The sequence below is a fragment of the Lepisma saccharinum genome, chromosome 2 (assembly GCF_977018435.1).
Source record: "Lepisma saccharinum chromosome 2, izLepSacc3.1, whole genome shotgun sequence".
Lineage (NCBI taxonomy): Eukaryota > Metazoa > Arthropoda > Insecta > Zygentoma > Lepismatidae > Lepisma > Lepisma saccharinum.
This window is the reverse complement of record NC_139230.1, coordinates 15,377,808-15,397,732: the sequence shown is the minus strand read 5'-3', so window position 1 is coordinate 15,397,732 and position 19,925 is coordinate 15,377,808. Positions and strand designations below refer to the sequence as shown.

Here is a 19,925-nt window from a genome sequence, read left to right as displayed (position 1 = left end):
TTTCCACTCTGAGTGGGGAGGGTGAACTTTCATTGTCCAAATTCTAAGGCAGGCACCATTTAGCGAGAATCAGTTTAGCAACAGTGTGCTTGTTGTCTGATCCTGAGGCAGAAGAATCTGCCTATTGTATTTTACCGGGAATGAAAGAAGTGACGTTTTCCCCACCTGTCCATCAAGGAAGGTGACAAATGCAAGCTGTGCCCAACCTCCTCCCCCCTGCCCACCTTTCACTGAACCATGCCTCTTCGCTCCCTCCTCTCGCATGAAAGCCTAACATCTGGAAGTTCAAGGTTGCATGGTGAATGAACCAGCTTCGAAAGCAAGAAAAAGGAGGGAGAACTCGCGTGGTCAACAGAACAGGTTTCTGCCAAATTTTAAGACATCATCACGGCTCCGAAAATGTATAAAGCAGGGAAACGGGAATTAGAACGAATGTAAGATCGAGGTGAATGTCCTATTATTTAACATGGCCTTTTGCCGGGGCCTGACTGGATGAACGTAATAACCGGGAAAACGTATAATGCATGAACGTAAAATCGGGGTTTCACTGTATGTATTTACATATTTAGCACATTCTTACTACATGTAAATCCATTCCCTGGTCATAATCACACTATAGAGATGCTAATCAGTGGCCCTTCCACCTCTTCTATTTAATGACAGTAAGGCATAAAATATGGAGGTGTATAGTGGAACCCCAATTTCATGTTCCTGGATATTACATTTTCCTTGGATTATACATTTAATTTTCATGATATCCATACAGCATCATGTCATATTTTTTTTTTCAGATTTTACACGATCTCGTCTTGGTCTCCGGGAAAACATAGAATTAGGGTTCCACTGTAAGTGCACACACACTATGTAAAAACTAACCTGAAAGTCCTTTTCATGAAGTAATTCACTTCGCCAATGTAAAAGAAATGCTGCACAAACATACAAATGAAACGCTGCAAACCCATCAGATTCTGCCAGGTAAGTGTCCCAGAGTCGAATGGTGCAGTGCAGTGGCAGTTCTCTCATCAAAAGATTGTTCATCCAACGAAATGAAAATTGCAGGTAATCCACATCATGCTCCTTAAGATGATGGTGAAGTTCCTCTACAAAGAAATACATGAAATAAGTTAACATTGAGCAATGTGATATATCAATCAATCAGATGTATACAAGATGATTCATAAGTCCATGAAACATTTTACAAATTTGGACAGATAAACAATACAACTGACAGTGTTAATTCTGATGCTGATAGAATGACAATCTCACAAATGCTATATGTGCTACATGTCTGTCATTTCCTGATGTGGCAGATATCTAACCGATACTGCATTTCATCCCACACATGTGTTAGCATATCATGGTCGATAGTGCTTCAGCTGCAGTGATGCAATTGCAAAGTTCCTGGAAATTAGCAGTGAGTGGGAGGACAAAGACAGTATCCTTAATGAATCCCCAGAGCAAGAAGTCACAAAGGGGCAAATCTGGGAACCGGTGTGCCCACTGTATGCACGCTTTCATCTTCCAGGTGGTAAAGAGCTTGATAACTGTTCTGTTACAGAACTTGCACGTCTAGAGAACTTACTGTGCTGAGAAGCTTGTCTAACACAAGCCACAGTTGCTTTACTTGGCCCTGGATGTCCCAGCCAACATGGAAAAGGTTAAATTTCCATGGCCGTGGGATGCATCTTGATAAAAGATGGTGGAAACGTAAGTAAGTGCACAACCTACAATGTTGCTAGGTCCAGTGAGAAGATACAGTGGGCACAGAAAAACTGGGTTTCTCACGACAAAAATTGTGTGTATGTGGGAGAGCAATGTGAGGAGAAGGGTGATTGGGAATGGGGATGATGAGTGGAGATGGGGTTTGGTTTGGAGTTAATGAGTGGTCTTATACAAACCAGGGGGTGTGGTGGCTCTCATGGTTGATATGCAGGTCTCCCAGTGTTTCTGTACCTAGGTATTGGTGGATCAGGTTAGAGGGTGTGGATAATTGCTACTTGGAAGCACTTGTTGAAAAGCAAATTTTGACTGATGGTATGATTGATTGTATTGGTGTTTTAAATCCACTTTGTGCACAATAAGGCTAATTGGGACTGGACCTACAGTTTAAAGTGGGATCCGAACCACTATGTGCCTCTACTGGGTATCAAACCCGGGACCCCTCGATTATAAGGCGACGACGCTACCACTGCACCCTTGACTGATGGTATGAATAGAAACCATGACTTCTAGGTTTTCGGTGAGGAGTGGTGGTTGATGATCCTGAAGTTGAGGGCTATAGATGTTTCCCCCAGGTACAAGCAACTACAGATGTTGCAAGTAAGGATATAGATGCTGTTGCAGTGTGACAGGTTCCTTTTGGTTGGAAGGTAAATTTGTCTGAGAATCTGGATAGTAAGGAAGGTTTTGCACCTTAGGTGGTTGCATTTGTGAGTGGGGGGGATTGGTTGCGAGATTAAGGGTATTGTGGGCCAGAATGTTTTGGAGGGGGTGTGTGATTTTGTTGAGGTGGGTGTGCCATTGGGCAACAAGTACTAGGTTTCTTGGTGGGGTTGTACAGTCATGGACACTTCTGGGTTGTAACAATTCCATTGAAAGTTAATGGAATTGTTATAACCCAGAAGTGTCTATGACTGTACAAGGCAGATTCAGATACTTGTTTTGTGACCTGGGTGAAAAGATAACCATGGTTGCTGAAGGTTTGGTGCAGGTAGTTGTAGTTCTGTTGGGTGGAGGGTAAGGTGTAGAGGCAATGTCTTCTAAGGCCATAAAGAATGGGATATCTATCTTGATGGGGATGAATAAGGTAAGATTTCGGAATTTTGTTGTAAGTCTACAGTGCCGTGCAAAAGTTTATCAACATTAAGTTTTTCCGCGATTACTTTTTCCAAATTTCCTACATTGAAGTGAAATTGTTATAGTTGGTCAGCAAGGTAGGTACATCCATATCAACAGATGGTAGACCAGATCGGACTATTTACAAGATTATTAAAAATTTTATTCGATTTTTCAACCTGGCAAAGAAATTACACTTTAATTCCCACCACCGTAATGCATAAATGCTTTGAGAAACAATCACCAAAGTAGTCACCAGTATCAACCCACTCTAGTACATGGTTTCAAAACCCTTAGCATAAATCACAGCCTTTCACCCACATGGCATGGAGTCTATCACCGAAGGAGGGTTTGCTCTCCATTCTTTCTTCAGCTCGGGAGGCTGTTTAGCATCTCAATATCTTCCATCTGCAGGGTTCTGCAGTGGGCCAAGGTGCAGGAAGGCATTGTCAAGATGTCTAAGTGCAAGCAGCCATGTGTGACAAATGATCGGAGCATTCTGATTGCTACCCGTGTTAATCCCAGTCTACCTTCAAGGGATGTTACTTGAGAAATAACGGCACTAGGAGTAAAACCACCATCTGTGGATGCTGTGAAGAGGCAGCTGAGGATGGGGGGAACTGTTCGGATGTCAGCCTGTGAAAAATCCATTGATCTACCTCAAGAGGAGGAAGGCCAGACTGACTGAAGTGGGCAAAGAAGCACCTGACATGGACACAGAGCCAGTGTAACAACTTGCTGTAGACTGGTGACAGCACGTACTTTCACTTTGAAACAGGCTGTAGGGAGTGGGTATGATGTCCCAAAGCCAAAAGCCTCACCCCCAAAGTACCAGCTGACCACCATCAAGCATGGCGGTGGAAATATGACTGTGTAAGGGTGCTTCTCTGCACTTGAGATGGATCCCCTCCACCGTATCGAGGTCAACATGGACTGGTATATGTACAAGTACATTCTCACAAATGACAAGTACACATTCGCTCATCATCACCTCAGATGCAGCTTCATCCTGCAGGAGGATAATGACAGAAACACCGATCGGGGGTCAACCAGGAGTGGATCCACCACCATCACATAACTCCTATGGAGTGGCCAAGCTGGAGTCCAGACTTGAATTTTGAATTTGAATTTGAAATTTTGGGTGCGTCAGCACTTAGGCTATTTTGCACCTGTCACTTTATACAGGGTCCAGCCCCTTACCAGAACTAAAACAACCAGGGTGGCTACAAACAAGCAGAAATGAAATTCCCTGACTTTTCCAGGTTTTCCAGGACAAAATTTACATTTTTCCCTGACAATTACTAACTAAACTAAATTGATGTTTTTACAAATGGAAATAATAAACTCATACAGATCCACATATGGTTTTGCTAAGTATGAATATTATCTTCTATTAAATTGACTTAATTTCTCTATTCTCTATGACTTGAATTCAAACTGCAAAATAGTGAATTTGGAATATTATTACAATTCACAAGCTAAGGAAGGATTATGGAATTTTGTCATATGCAGTAAGTTTAAAATAACATACTTGCTTATTGTAAAGTTACGACTAAATGAGATAAGAGTGACTGATTAAGAAATACAATTTGTAATTTATCAGTCTCCTTATACATTCTCGGTATTATATGTTGATATTTCCACTGAGGTTTGGAACCCTCTGCTTTCAAAAACTATGAGTGCGGACTCATTTTTCAATGCATAAAGCTACTTCTCTCTTCTCTGTAAAACAAACAACTTAACTCTTGCATATAAGTGAAACAACTGAATCAAACAAAAGAAAGTGTCATATTTCCTTACATTATCGATGGGATATCAAGGAATTTATAGAATTGCATTGTATAGGTACCTGATTTAGCTAACCAACACATTAAAACAGGAACACACTAATAATAAAAGCTTCTGAAAGTTCATATACGAGGGGCATCCTGGAAAAGCTCCAATGGTACCTATACGCAGCACTAGTGGTCAGAGAGCGACACACACATACAGGCAGGAAGAAGTGGCATGTATCTGTAATCTGGTACAGTTGCAATGTAGCCGGTTTAGGACAGTTCTAGGTTAAAGATTGCAGCTCTCATACAGTCTCCCACCGACTGCGATGTAGCCTACATTGCACACTCAGAATTTGGCACAGAGCAATCGTGTGAGTTGTGCAGACCGGACGTCGTGAGTGATAGGATGGTCAGATGATGGTCAATTCACGGAAGGCCAATCGAATGTGCACAACCCCATAGAGCTGAGTACACACGGGCCCTTTGCATCACTTCAGGTGAGAGAACTTGGACCACTCCCTGTACAGCCCTGGCCTTGAATGTACCTACTTTCATCTCTTTGTTTAACTGAAGAGGTTTCTGGCAAGGCAAGGATTTGACAGCTACATTGCGGTAGAGATTGTTCCACTCTTTGGTGTCACACACATATACCATGGGCATACAAAATTTAGTGCCATGGTGCGACACATGCCAGAACAACGGTGGTGATTATGCCGAAAATTTTTCCCAAAATTCACATTTTCATTTTAGCGCATTTTCTGGCAAATATCTGAAATTATACCTTCATGGTGTTTTTAAACTACTGTTTCAAATTGTAAGTCACATGGCTTATGCCTCTTCGCGAGAGTTTGATATCTTGAAAGTTATTTTCCATACCCCTTTATTAATTTTAAGGGAAGGATTTTAGATAATGAAATTTTGGTGTGGGGTTAGGGCCCCACACTTTCTTGATCACGGCTGAACGTGGGGATGATGTGATCAGCACCACACTCTTGGCTGCCTTTATCCCTCAAAGTTTCCTCAAGGTACCAGCTTCGTATGATGCTGGGTGGGCGCCGGAGCAGTTTGAATAGGTGGAAAACATCCCGGTTCTCCCCCGCTGGGGATCGAACCCGGGTCTCTCGCATAGTAGTCAGATGCCCTAACGACTGAGCTCCATTATTACTCAATCGAGAAATGCCGATAGAACGCACTTAGCGTGGTAATTCAAAACATATCTCGTGCGACAAATACGAAGATGTGGCTCCCGTGTGACGGTAGATAAGCACTCAATCTCCTGTTATAACCTTGCCACTTTGCTCTGTGATGCAAATGGTTTTGATAGAAGTTGAAAAAATCGTGGGAAATATATGATTTAATGTGGCTGTCGGAATCATTTCACGTACGTATAACTCTATAGTTTACTCTTGAGTAAAATGTTGGAAAACTTGAATGTTCTTTGTACACAAACATGGCCTAGAAAAGACAAGGATGTTGGATTTCATGGTTTTAGGACATTTCTTTTAAAAAAAATCGCTAAAAATGCCAACAATTCGCATTTTTTGCCAAATTCGCATTATTTCGATATTTCGAACGGGCGAAAAATGTGTCTAGACATCACTGCACATTCCTAAACATAATTTCGCAGCAATTACCATTTTTAACGGTTTTGGCGTTTGCAAAAAATCAATGTACCTACTAATTGGAAATTACTTTCTGGCCACCCCTCGTATAAATCAGTAGATGGAAAGTGAAAATTTAGCAGGGCTGGCAGAGAAAAGTCAATTCTTGAAGGAAGTGATTTGCTGTTATGATTGAATGATTCGAGTAAATATGATATTAAAATATTTACGTATTTATTATTAGTATTTTATTTCATAATATTGGACATTAACTTCACTCAGTGAGAAATTTAAGACCATCTCTCACGAGATTAAACAGACAGGACAGAGAGTGGCATTAATTTCATTTCAATACTAGTGTTGCAGTAAATTTGATGTTGGGAGCATGCACTTGCCAATTTTTATAACGTTCACCAATGTAGATTTATGTTTAACTTTTTCGTGATAGTATTCAATATATATCCCATTTGGTTGGGTTCTTCTTGATATGTAAGAATAGTGCAATGTCATTGTAAACGTATGTTAACTTGTGCGAAACCAGTAATGCGTCAGGATGATGAAAGAAAACCTTCGTAAGCACTGCTACATTAAATAATGTGAAGTGAGCCAGAAGAGTAATAAAATTCCAGCAGCATATTTGCAGTCTAAAGCTCTTCTTGTTTATGCATGCGATTTTTGTTGGATGTTTCAGTCCATGCAATTTCTGTCGCATGGTGTAGTGAGATACTTTGTCGGGTGGTGATATTCGACAAAAATCGTATGTATCAATGGAACATATTTGTTTCCATGTTCCTTCAGTTTGCCCAACAAAATGCCTAACTACGACGTCTGACAACTATCGGACGGCGCCACCGGCTCTTATCCCCTCCATCTGTTGACAAGTTCCCTTACTACTCCCATACGGACAAGAAAAAATGATAATTCAATGCATTTTTCACCACATAATATTTAGAGGCTTAACCTTTACTCCTCCAATGATACCAACCATTATGGTATCATCAGGGTAAGGTCGTACTGGTCCGATGATACCATATGGTATCATGGTGCTGATTACGAAATGAATGTGCGTTTTGGACCTTCATACTCTTATGTTTGGGTGGAAAGTCTGACACAGGTCTGGAGCAAGCCTGGGAAATTCATATTGATGGCCAAGCTCTCCCCCCCCCCCCCCCTCCGCAACATATCCATGCCACATTTCCGAACAGAGTTTCTTTCACATTTTGGCTCATAATTCAACTTGTATGGCACCAAAGAACATGAAACATGTTTCATTCTCTTGAGAAATATCCATTCTTTGAAAAGAATACTAAAGTTCCCACCGTCTTCCCAAATAGTGGGAGAAGAGGGGGTAAACTCCAGATGTTTTCTTTGTTGTTTTTTTTTTCATTGAAACTCGGTAGTCGCTCCCCCCAAACCCCCTTTCCTCGGTTCGACATTCTGAATTGTACACCGTTGCATGCTCTGATGTTTTAGCTGCAAAACAAAACTTATCCGAAGTAGATTGCTCCCATAGTGCCCAAGTTATAACAATTTTCCTCCAAAAATGCAAATTACCTATTTTTCGTAAAAAACAGTTTCACATTTTGGCATATTATTCAACTTGTATGGCACCCGAGAACATGAAACATGTTTCATTCTCTTGAGAAATGTCCATTCTTTCAAAAGAATGTAGCAAACTCCAGATATTTGTCTTTTCCATTGAAATTCGGGGGTCGCACCACCCCAAACCCCCTTCCTCAGTTCGGCGTTCTGAATTGTACACTGTTGCATGCTCTGATGTTTTATCTGCAAAACAAAACATATCCGAAGTAGATTGCTCCCGTAGTGCCAGAGTTATAACAATTTTCCTCCAAAAATGCAAATTACCTATTTTTCGTAAAAAAAAAAAAATCACATTTTGGCATATTATTCAACTTGTATGGCACCAAAGAACATGAAACATATTTCAATCTCTTTGGAAACGTCCATTCTTTGAAGAGAATACTAAGGTTTGCGCCTTCTCCCCAAAATAGCGGGAGAAGAGGAGGTAAACTCCAGATTATTTTTTTTTCATTGAAATTCGGTAGTTGCGCCCCCAAACCCCCCCTTCTTCGGTTCGGTGTTCTGAATTGTACACAGTTGCATGCTATGATGTTTTAGCTGCAAACCAAAACTTATCCGAAGTAGATTGCCCCCATAGTACCCGAGTTATAATAATTTTCCTCCAAACATGCAAATTACCTATTTCTCGTAAAAAAAGAAAAATCACATTTTGGCATATTATTCAACTTGTATGGCACCAAAGAACATGAAACATGTTTCAATCTCTTTGGAAACGTCGATTCTTTGAAGAGAATACTAAGGTTTGCGCCTTCTCCCCAAAATAGCGGGAGAAGAGGAGGTAAACTCCAGATTATTTTTTTTTCATTGAAATTCGGTAGTTGCGCCCCCAAACCCCCCCTTCTTCGGTTCGGTGTTCTGAATTGTACACAGTTGCATGCTATGATGTTTTAGCTGCAAACCAAAACTTATCCGAAGTAGATTGCCCCCATAGTACCCGAGTTATAACAATTTTCCTCCAAACATGCATATTACCTATTTTTCGTAAAAAAAGAAAAATCACATTTTGGCATATTATTCAACTTGTATGGCACCAAAGAACATGAAACATGTTTCATTCTCTTGAGAAATGTCCATTCTTCGAAAAGAATACTAAAGTTCGCACCTTCTTTCCAAATAACGGGAGAATAGTGGGTAAACTCCATATTTTTGTTGGGTTTTTTTTTTCCATTGAAATTCGGTAGTCGCTCCCCCCAAACCCCCTTTACTTGGTTCGGCGTTCTGAATTATACACCGCTGCATGCTCTGATGTTTTAGCTGCAAAACAAAACTTATCCGAAGTAGATTGCTCCCTTAGTGCCCGAGTTATAACAATTTTCCACCAAAAATGTAAATTACTTATACATTTCGTAAAAAAAATAATAATCACATTTTGGCTTATTATTCAACTTGTATGGCACCCAAGAACATAAAACATGTTTCATTCTGTTGAGAAATGTCCATTCTTTGAAGAGAATACTAAGGTTTGCGCCTTCTCCCCAAAATAGAGGAAGAGGAGGAGGTAAACTCCAGATTTTTTTTTCATTGAAATTCTGTAGTTGCGCCCCCAAACCCCCCTTCTTCGGTTCGGTGTTCTGAATTGTACACGGTTGCATGCTATGATGTTTTAGCTGCAAACCAAAACTTATCCGAAGTAGATTGCCCCCATAGTACCCGAGTTATAATAATTTTCCTCCAAACATGCAAATTACCTATTTCTCGTAAAAAAAGAAAAATCACATTTTGGCATATTATTCAACTTGTATGGCACCAAAGAACATGAAACATGTTTCAATCTCTTTGGAAACGTCGATTCTTTGAAGAGAATACTAAGGTTTGCGCCTTCTCCCCAAAATAGCGGGAGAAGAGGAGGTAAACTCCAGATTATTTTTTTTTCATTGAAATTCGGTAGTTGCGCCCCCAAACCCCCCCTTCTTCGGTTCGGTGTTCTGAATTGTACACAGTTGCATGCTATGATGTTTTAGCTGCAAACCAAAACTTATCCGAAGTAGATTGCCCCCATAGTACCCGAGTTATAACAATTTTCCTCCAAACATGCATATTACCTATTTTTCGTAAAAAAAGAAAAATCACATTTTGGCATATTATTCAACTTGTATGGCACCAAAGAACATGAAACATGTTTCATTCTCTTGAGAAATGTCCATTCTTCGAAAAGAATACTAAAGTTCGCACCTTCTTTCCAAATAACGGGAGAATAGTGGGTAAACTCCATATTTTTGTTGTTTTTTTTTTCCATTGAAATTCGGTAGTCGCTCCCCCCAAACCCCCTTTACTTGGTTCGGCGTTCTGAATTATACACCGCTGCATGCTCTGATGTTTTAGCTGCAAAACAAAACTTATCCGAAGTAGATTGCTCCCTTAGTGCCCGAGTTATAACAATTATCCTCCAAAAATGTAAATTACTTATACATTTCGTAAAAAAAATAATAATCACATTTTGGCTTATTATTCAACTTGTATGGCACCCAAGAACATAAAACATGTTTCATTCTGTTGAGAAATGTCCATTCTTTGAAAAGAATACTAAAGTTTGCGCCTTCTCCCCAAAATAGCGGGAGAAGAGGGGGCAAACTCCAGATTTTTGTTTTTTCCATTGAAATTCGGGGGACGTGCCCTCCAAGCCCCCTTCCTCGGTCCGGTGTTGTAAATTGTACACCGTTGCATGCGCTGATGTTTTAGCTGCAAAACAAAAGTTATCCGAAGTAGATTGCTCCCATAGTGCCAGAGTTATAACAATTTTCGTCAAAAGACTGTTCGAAGTCAATCAAGACGAAATTCCCTGACATTTCCCTGACTTTTTTTGACACCTCAAATTCCCTGACTTTTCCCGGTTTTCCAGGTTTTCCAGGTCTGTCGCCACCCTGACAACATAACTCTAACGTCGTGTTGTAACTAAAATATTAAAATATTCTGACTTCAGTTAAAAGCTGAGGCTGTAACGATGCACTCAACATTCACAAGGACAAAACGCAGGACAACACAAAAAATTATACTGGCCATGGAGCCAGTCGCCAGAGCCTCCTTCATCTGCAAAATGCAGTCCAGGGTGACTATGTGGAAGTGAGGTTGACAATTGGGTGTACTACGTGGAAGATCACCCCTTACACCCAGAGTCCGGACTTGAATCCCCACATGTGAGATAAACTGCAGCGACTTTTCAAGTAACAGGTGTGGCAGTGAAACGGGCGATTTGGCAACCCTGGAAATAGCAAGTTACGTAAGGAATCAGAAAACAGGAGTGGTGCCATCTGGACAACAAACCTTTGCCATTGACACTGATATCGGTGTTCAGTCGAAATGGCATCGTGGACCCGTGAACAACGCGGTTTTGCCGTAAAGGCATTTTACAAAAACGCTGCACGGCGACGTAGCTGTCGTTGTTTTTGTAAATCGCCTTTACGGCAAAACCGCGTTGTTCACGGGTCCACGATGCCATTTTGACTGAACACTGATATCAGTGTCAATGGCAAAGGTTTGTTGTCCAGATGGCGCCACTCCCGTTTTCTGATTCCTTACGTAACTTGCTATTTCCAGGGTTGCCAAATCGCCCGTTTCACTGCCGCACCTGTTACAATAAAACCATGAATGCTCACGAGAAGTTCATCCAGCTGAAGGAAGAATGGAGCAAGACCCCCTTAGTCGATGATCAACACATTGATGGACTCCATGCCACACAAGTGCCAGGCTGTGATTGATGCTAAGGGCTTTAAAACCAAGTACTAGAGTGGGTTGATTCTGGTGACTAGTGTGGTGATTGATTCTCAAAGCATTCATGCATTACAGGGATAAGAATAAAAGTGCCATTTCATTGTCAGGTTGAAAAAATCAAATAAAGATGTATAATCTTGTAAATAGTCTGATCTGGTCTATCACCTGTTGATACGGATGTACCTACCTTGTTGCCCAATATACTGGCTGACTTTTTTAGATTGACACAACGGAATATCTCGAAAAGTATGCATCTGATCAAAAAGAAGTTCTGAATGAAATTTGTTCATCTCGAAGGGGCTCATCCAATGATGCCAAACTCCACCCCCATCCCACCTCCTGGGGGTGGGGCGAGGGGCAACTGTAAAATCTCAAATGGGAACCCCCATTTTTTATTGCAGATTCGGATTCTCCAGACAAAAATACGTAGGTTTTGTCTGAAACTGTTCTTTTGGATTTGTGATAGCTGGCGCTGTAATCGCAAAATGTAAGATTTGGTGCAATTCTCAAAAAATACATGGTCCTCTTCGTCAGGCTTCGTGGCAGATTATGCCATGTCTGTTTGACCAGGAAACAAGGTGTAATGGTTTGTAAGATAAAACATGCGAACCTGAAACATGCTCGGCAATCTGTTAAAAACGAGGTTAACCAATTATAAAACTGTAAAACGTTGAAGAAAGGGAATGTAGAAGAAAGATGGGTAAAGATGTTAAAACAAATGGAAGAAGATAAAAACAAATAGGCTTTAATGTAACGAAAGAAATGACACGAGCGTTCATGTTGATAGAGGAGTTCCAAGGTGGAGGGATGATGTAATAATTAGGGAACGGAACTTTATGTGCTAAAAAACTCAGAAATATATAATGCAATGTAATGTAGCATGCAATCTGGGGTGGTCCAGTCCCCGGGGATCAAGGTGGAAACCTAACGGTACCACACAAAGCCTTGATTGTGACCTTGACGTGGTCATCTGATGAAGTGGAGCCTGGGTCACTGATAATCCTACCTGGCAACTTTGTATATAGAGGTCCTTGTGACCGACAGACGTGGTGGAGCCTAGGCCACAAAGAATAATCCTCCAAGGCAAACACTTATATGATCTAACAGACTACATGCTAACCTGAAGACAGAGGCAGATTCAGCCTCTGAAATGTAGGTAGATCTCTTTAAAAAATAACAGTAGTTAAAAGTCCAAAAACTAGAATGAAGAAAACAATCATTTCAAAATTATCTGCATGCCTGGTGTTTCATTTCAATGAAGCTGTAAATGTGGTGCACATCTTGGCAACAAGATAAAAAAAGCTGGCTGCATTAAAATAGCGAGGTAAACAGATTTACCTTCAAAGAGATAGCTCATCCTAGCACTTCACAAATTAGAAACTACATAACAATGACTGTAGCTGTTGATGTGTTGAGGAATTTCCTAAAGTCACGCATAGTCGGAGGGCTATTTACTTCTACAAAGATTTCCAGATCTGACAGGTTTTGTTAAATTCTCAGATACCTTGCAAGTGCAATGAACCTTAAAGAGGACAAACCAGGGTAAAAACACAAATCGACTTGTTCACAGAGGCCAAGCAGCAGGAAAACCTGATCTAAGGAATGGAAAGCAACGGGTAGGAAAAGGTGGGACTGCTTACAACTAGTTTGGTATTGAGAAGTTTCAAAACTAATTGCAATGTTTATTAAAAAAATGAAATAATTTGTGTATATGTAATACAGAGTTGCATTAGTTGGCATTCTACTGTTAGGAAAAACTGTCATGTGATTCAAACTGGGGACCCCTTGTGTGGTGGTCACTTATTTTTCTGACTAGACCTACCTTCCTTCTCAACTTCTTATTTGGTCCTGCCCATTTGTTACATCAATTAATCTGCTATTCACAGAAAGTATTTTAGATTTAGTAATTTGCATATTATTATCAACTTAGTGTTTTCTAAACTAGGAAACATTGTGTTTTATAGTGAGTTCAACATATTGAAAATTATGGAATCTAAGAATTCATCCACTTACAGAATAGCCTTAGTCATCTTTGAATTAAAACAGAAGACTTGCAAGCTGAGCATGTGCAGAACTACAGTTGGCAAGCCACATGATTTCTGTCAGAGACCACAACTCACACAATCAATGTGAAGGTTCTCTCAGTGATACGATGACATCCTTAGATCATTTAAAGTGGCCTGCCCATGAATTTGTAAAGAAGGGATATAAAAAAAAAGGACTGTTAAGGCTTTTTTTTTTTGGTCAACAGACAATCTTATACCAGGTGTTTCATATATACTTGAGGGGTTACAAATATTTATTGCAAGTAAAATATTGAACTTATGTTAATGAAACCAGTCCAGAACGAATGAGGAACACAGTTTCTTTTAACACCTACAAATGTTCAATGTATGCATGTATGGCATGTATCGACATGATAGTCTACTTCTTGCATCTACACTCACATCAACATGAGCCTGTCGATAGTGTCTATCGCTGCAATGATACACTCCCTTAGGTCTGCGATATCACGCAGCATCGGTTGAGATTAATTTCTTTGATGAAACCCCACAAAATGAAGTCACACGGTGTAAGGTCCCATAATCTTGGGGACCAAAACATTGCACAAAACACTGAGTCTGAGCTTAACGAAACATGCACACACAAACTGTTTGCGTTCCTGTTGACGCATGCTGTGTCACCCGTGGTGCATACATTGAACATTTGTAGGTATTAAAAAAAAAAAACTGTTTGATTTCCTTGTTCGTTCTGAACTGGTTTCATTAACAAAAGTTCAATAGTTTACTTCCAATAAATTTTTGTAACCCCTCAATTATTTATGAAACACCTGGTATTTTATCTTCAGCTGACATTCTTGTTATAAAAAGCTGAGCTAGAGGGGGTTATGATTTCCGCCAATATCTTTCTGTCCACCCCACAGTCTTCTGTAGCCGTATGGGAAAAAAATAAATCACAAATGACATCAACAAGTAATTACACGACATATGTTGTCTCCAATAAATGTAGACAATACATTCGTTTTACTACATCACATAAAAGAAAGGGGGAAAATAGTCAGTTCTGTAAAAGATTGGAACCTGTAATCTTCAAAAAAAAACTAAGCCAGGTTTTCCTGTAATCTTCAAAAAAAAACTAAGCCAGGTTTTTAGAACTTCCCCACTTTCTTCGTCAAATAAGTTAACTTTCAATTTTGCCTCAAGAGTAATTAGTAATCTTGCTAAATTTCTTAACCTATCTGCTGTTTCTCATTAGTTTATTTTACAAGTTGGAATAGACTTTGATGTCTGCTACTCAGAACTACTTCTGTACTAACTTATTCATATTCATCCACTCTAATCTCATGTATTGTTAAGTATGAAGTTTCATTGTTACTTGTTCCAAACAATTTCTCATTCGTGAATGTTAGTTCCAGAATTGATAACAGCCAATGTGCATTTACATTCTGGACATCTGAAAAAATACGTATGTTTAGAATTCCTTCAGAGCATTCATGTGAATCTCCGTGTGGTTTGCATTTGCATTTGTTTTGGGGCTACATAAGCTTATTAAACTACTGATAATATCTAGACAACAGTGAAAGCAAACCACATGAGGATTCATGTGAATGCTCTAGAAGGAATTGCAAGCATATTTAATTTTTCAGTTTTTCAAATATCATAGTGGTTTTTCAAAAGAAGTGGAACTTTCAAAGAAAGCTGCCCTGGCGTCGGCGAAAGGTCCAGCCGAGCCTCAAGATGCATTTTACTTTTGTGTACCTGTGTGTGTTTTATAAAGATGAATAATCATATTTATAAAATGAGTATTAAACTTGCCATCTATCCTTTGAATAAGCTCCTCTAACTGGATTACTTTCTGCTGGATGCCTGGCTGAGCAAATGTATAGTTATCTTGAATTCCATCCAAAAACTTTGACAAACACCAGTAGGAATCTGCCTCAATAATATCTCGTTGCTCTGTAGGCAAATTGGAAACATCCCAGGTTTCAAGGTCTGCACCTACAGATGATTGTATGATCATGATAATAAATACAACTTTTACAATTAGACAAACTCCTTGCATTAACACACATGATAGTAAATTTAAGTGCAATAAATAATACAGTGTAATCTCGATTTTGCATTCTTTCAAGCTGAAAAAAAACAAAACAACAACTTCAAATGCAGTTAAATGTAAAATAGAGGAAAATTGTATAACATTTTGCTACATTGAGATCATCAGCATTGAATGTATAATGCAGGAAAATGCAGAAATGTAAAATCAGGGTTTCACTGTAGTAAGGATAATAAGTGACTGTCTTAAGATTAGCACAATACCATAAAAAAACAGCATCAAGTACATTGCATACTACAGTTACAACTAATAAATTCAACATGACCTAATAACAAGCACTCCACAAACTGTTAAATAATAAATAATAATAATAATAATAAATATCATTTCTGGACTAATGTTTCAGTGTAGACAATATCTACAACTAGCCAGATACAACACTAAAAGCTGTTGTTATAAGACATCTCCACTCCTGGATCACAGAATGTAGATAAAAAAATCATGCATCACATTATACATTCAATTATTCAATTTAGATGGTCCCAAGATAGCAAAATACTATACAATTTTCCTCGATTTTACATTTTCCCGCATTTTAAGTTTTTTCAGCTTGGTCCTCTGAAAAACGTAAAATCGAGGTTCCACTGTATAGAGTTACAGTCTGTTTGGGTGTAAGAGTACACGGTGGGATATATGGCAACAGCATTGACAGGTCCTGCTGAAGGGAAGGGGGAATAACTGATTCCAATGTAGTACACCACAAAAATGATTTTAGGAGAAAATGCACACACAGTGAGGCACTTGGCGCCTGCAGCAACCTATTTCCTCCTGTCCTTCTTATGCACCTTTTACGGCAATGTGAATTGTAAGTGTGAACAGGTAGAAAAGCCCAACGCTCTCTCTGTACAGATATTTGTTCTGCCACATATTTATTAATATGTCTATTCAGAAGAGGAGGTAGTCACCAAAGTGAAAGTTTGTATGATCTTCTAGTGTACTCATGCTTGCTCATTTATGTTCATTTTATGCAATATAAGGTAATCAGGAATAAACCTACACTTTTAAGTGGGACATTAACTTCTCAAATTTGTCCACTTCAAGAATTGAATATGAAACCTATTCATATTCCAAGCAGTGATATTTATATAAATGCATGTGAAAGGTGGATACCATCTTTAAATGATACCACTGGTGGTTGAGAAATGGTAGACCATCATATTACACAGGGTGTATCTAAATTCCCATTACAGACTTTGAGGGTTTTTAGAGGGGACCAAAACGCTACAAGCAAAACACCACCACAACACACATTGAACTCTCCCACGTTTTCGGCACCAATGACCAGGGTATACGTAAGTTGGCCTGCATGTTCGCTGGACTTGACTCCTCTCGATTATTTCCTGTGGGGCCACACGCAGAGCCTGATTTATGAGACTCCGGTGGAATCAGAGGAAGACCTGCTGGTGCGGGTTATGGCAGCGGCGGATGTTGGACTAGCAATGTTGGAGATCGTGTGTACCAGAACATGATATGTAGGTATGGTGTTTGTGTTGAAGTCAATGGTCGCCACATTGAGCCCTTCTTGTAAGTAGACTCTGCAGCTATGCAAAAACAACGTACAGTAAGCAGCAGAAGTGGGAGCATTCAACGTGTGTTGTGGTGGTGTCTTACTTGTAGCGGGGAAATGGTACGTTTCTGGATATGAGTTCCTATGCAAAACTTAACCATTTTGGTCCCCACTACAAGCCCTCAGTCTGTAATAGGAATTTAGATACACCCTTTATTTTCTTTACAATACGGATTCATTATCACAATTAAGTTGCATGATTCATTTTAGCAATAAGAAGCAACAAATCAGCATAAGTTACTTATTATCAGGGGTTGTCAATTTGGATTATACAAAAAGAAGGAAATGTGAGCATATTGAATATATTTTCAATAAATCTCTACTTTCATGAAAAGGATCATATCAGTACTGTTGTAATGAAGCTTAGGTGATTAAAAAGAAAAAGCTAGCAAAATATACTAAAAATAAGTACATGCACACATAAGGGTTAAATTTTTGACCATATCACTGGATCAGGTCCACAAAATATCCGCATTAGCATGATCGTGTCTTCACATTTTCATATACACTACCAAAAAAATTGCATTCCTGCATATGACATTCTGCAGAGACTTCTTCATTTCCTGAACAATGACAATTGTAAGCAGTAAAATCTATTAAGAGCCATTATTTTGAAATTCGAACAAAAAAGGGATATTTGGATAGTTGAATTTTTTGGTTGGCTTCATTTTTTTATATATTGAAGTAGGTCATGAGAAATGAATATTGTGCAATTCTGAGACCTTGAAAAATTTTTCCCTCCCCTGTAGAAGTTCAAGGTCAGACTGCCCATTTTTCATGAAAAGTGAAACATTGGTAAGTTCTGAGTGCTGTATCTTTGGAAATCAACAACATTCCAAAATTTTGTTTTGCTATACTGTTAAAACAAGACTGGATGCTTATATACATTCAATTGTTTTGATGGGACATTGTTGTTTTTCCAATGTTATGCGGCAACAAAGAGGATCTAAAATGCAGTTTTTTTTCCTGTTTTCAGCCTTTAATATCTTGGTTAAGCAAAAGTACCCCAAATATTTGTTTACTGGGTATTGAAGCTCAGTATTAGGACAAGCTACCTGATATAGCACATTACTTGGATATTGATGCTGTTAACAGATATAACCCTTTGAATACTCAAAATTTGCGAAATCCTAAACTTTAGAATTACGCCTATCTCAAAACAGCATTAAGGTAAAAATACACTAAGTATGCCAATTTGTAGGTGAATATATGTACTAACACCAGGAAATGAAAAAAATTAGGAAATGTCAATGTAAATTATCACACTTCCTCCCCTATCAGAAAGTGGTACAGACCATTCTCCTACTTTTCTTTGTTCCAAATGAAACAGCCCATGTCTTGACAAGTTGTGGGAGAGTTTTAGTTTTTCTTTCTTTGATGGATAGCATAGTGGTAACATCACATCCTTGTAATCAAGGAGTCCCGGGTTTGATGCAAGGTTGAGGTACAATTTGTTCGGATCCCACTTTAAACTGCAAGTCACCAGTCCCGATTAGCTTTCCTGTGAATAAAGTGAGCTTAAAAACAAAAGCTGTATATACAATGGCATATACTGGGTTAAGAACCTGGGCTATTGCACCATATCATAGTGTTCGAGTGGACAAAAATTTGCTGGTGGGGGTGTTTTTGTTTTTTAACTCATTTGGGATGGCGGGTTGAAGTGATGTGACTGTGATTAAAAATATATACCTCATAAATAAAACATGGAAATATACACTGTCAGTAAGGAAAGGATTTCAAGAATTTCATTCTTATTTGCATAAATGAAAGGCCCATATTGTGAAATATTATGTAGGCCTATACCGCGTGAGGCACCTAAAAGTATCACCTGAAATAGCGAAGAAACCAGAAACAGTAGCGATGTGAGGTTTGCGGGAAACAATAATATCAAATGGGGTTCGTAAATCGGAGGTATGGGGTGGGTCGAAAAATATCGACAAATGGGGCATCTGGAGCAAAGTCATATTTTTTAAATGGAACGATATACAATAACATGCATAATATAAAAGAGCACATGCAGAGAAACACAACGCCGTTGGTCTCATGCATCTACTGCACATAGGAACGAAGATATGGCCATGTGAAAATATGTAAACAAACTAACAAGTGGCCCACTTGACCGTCAGTACCACGGCATGTACAAATATGAGATGTCGGAAGCCATTGGACAAGATGAAAACAGAATGTTTTAAAGGAAGAAAAAATACAGTAGACATCGTCAGCACCATGTATTTGACAGTTGTTACAGCATAATGAAAATGACCATGACAGTATGTCGAAGAACCACTGCGTAAGAAGCGAAAACCTGTCAAAGTGTGTGTTCAAAGTGGTGGCCGTCAGCTGCGATACAGGCAACGAGGCGCCCACGCAAAGATCGTTGCACAGAATGTAGCATCTCGTAGGGAATGTCCCTACAGGCCGCAGTAATGTGGTGTTGCATATCCTCTGAAGTTGTTGGCACATCCTGGTAGACAATGTCCTTCAGCTTTCCCCACAGGAAAAAGTCTAACGGTGTCAAATCTGGGGAACGAGCCGGCCATTTGACAGGCCCTCCACGTCCAATCCAACGATTTGGAAATGTATTTTCCACACATGCTGTAGCACATCTTGCACTGTGAGCTGGGCACCCGTCATGTTGGTACCACATTTCCCTCCTTGTCTGAAGTGGTATGTCCTCCAATAGTACAGGCAGTTCATGTTGTAAAAACTGTATGTATCGGTCAG

The 19,925-nt window shown here is 39.4% G+C and overlaps 1 protein-coding gene across 5 annotated transcripts in view; it reads right to left on the bottom strand.

Moving 5' to 3' along the window:
- Window positions 1-19,925, bottom strand: part of Tbc1d22 (TBC1 domain family member 22) — a 95,975-nt gene that overhangs the window by 9,164 nt on the left and 66,886 nt on the right. For all 5 annotated transcript variants that reach the window (XM_083117085.1, XM_083117084.1, XM_083117088.1 and 2 more), the window contains 2 exons: window positions 15,337-15,519; window positions 877-1,100 (listed from right to left, as the gene is read on the bottom strand). In XM_083117085.1, coding sequence (XP_082973211.1) covers window positions 877-1,100; window positions 15,337-15,519 — 407 coding nt within the window. The remainder of the gene's footprint in view (window positions 1-876; window positions 1,101-15,336; window positions 15,520-19,925) is intronic.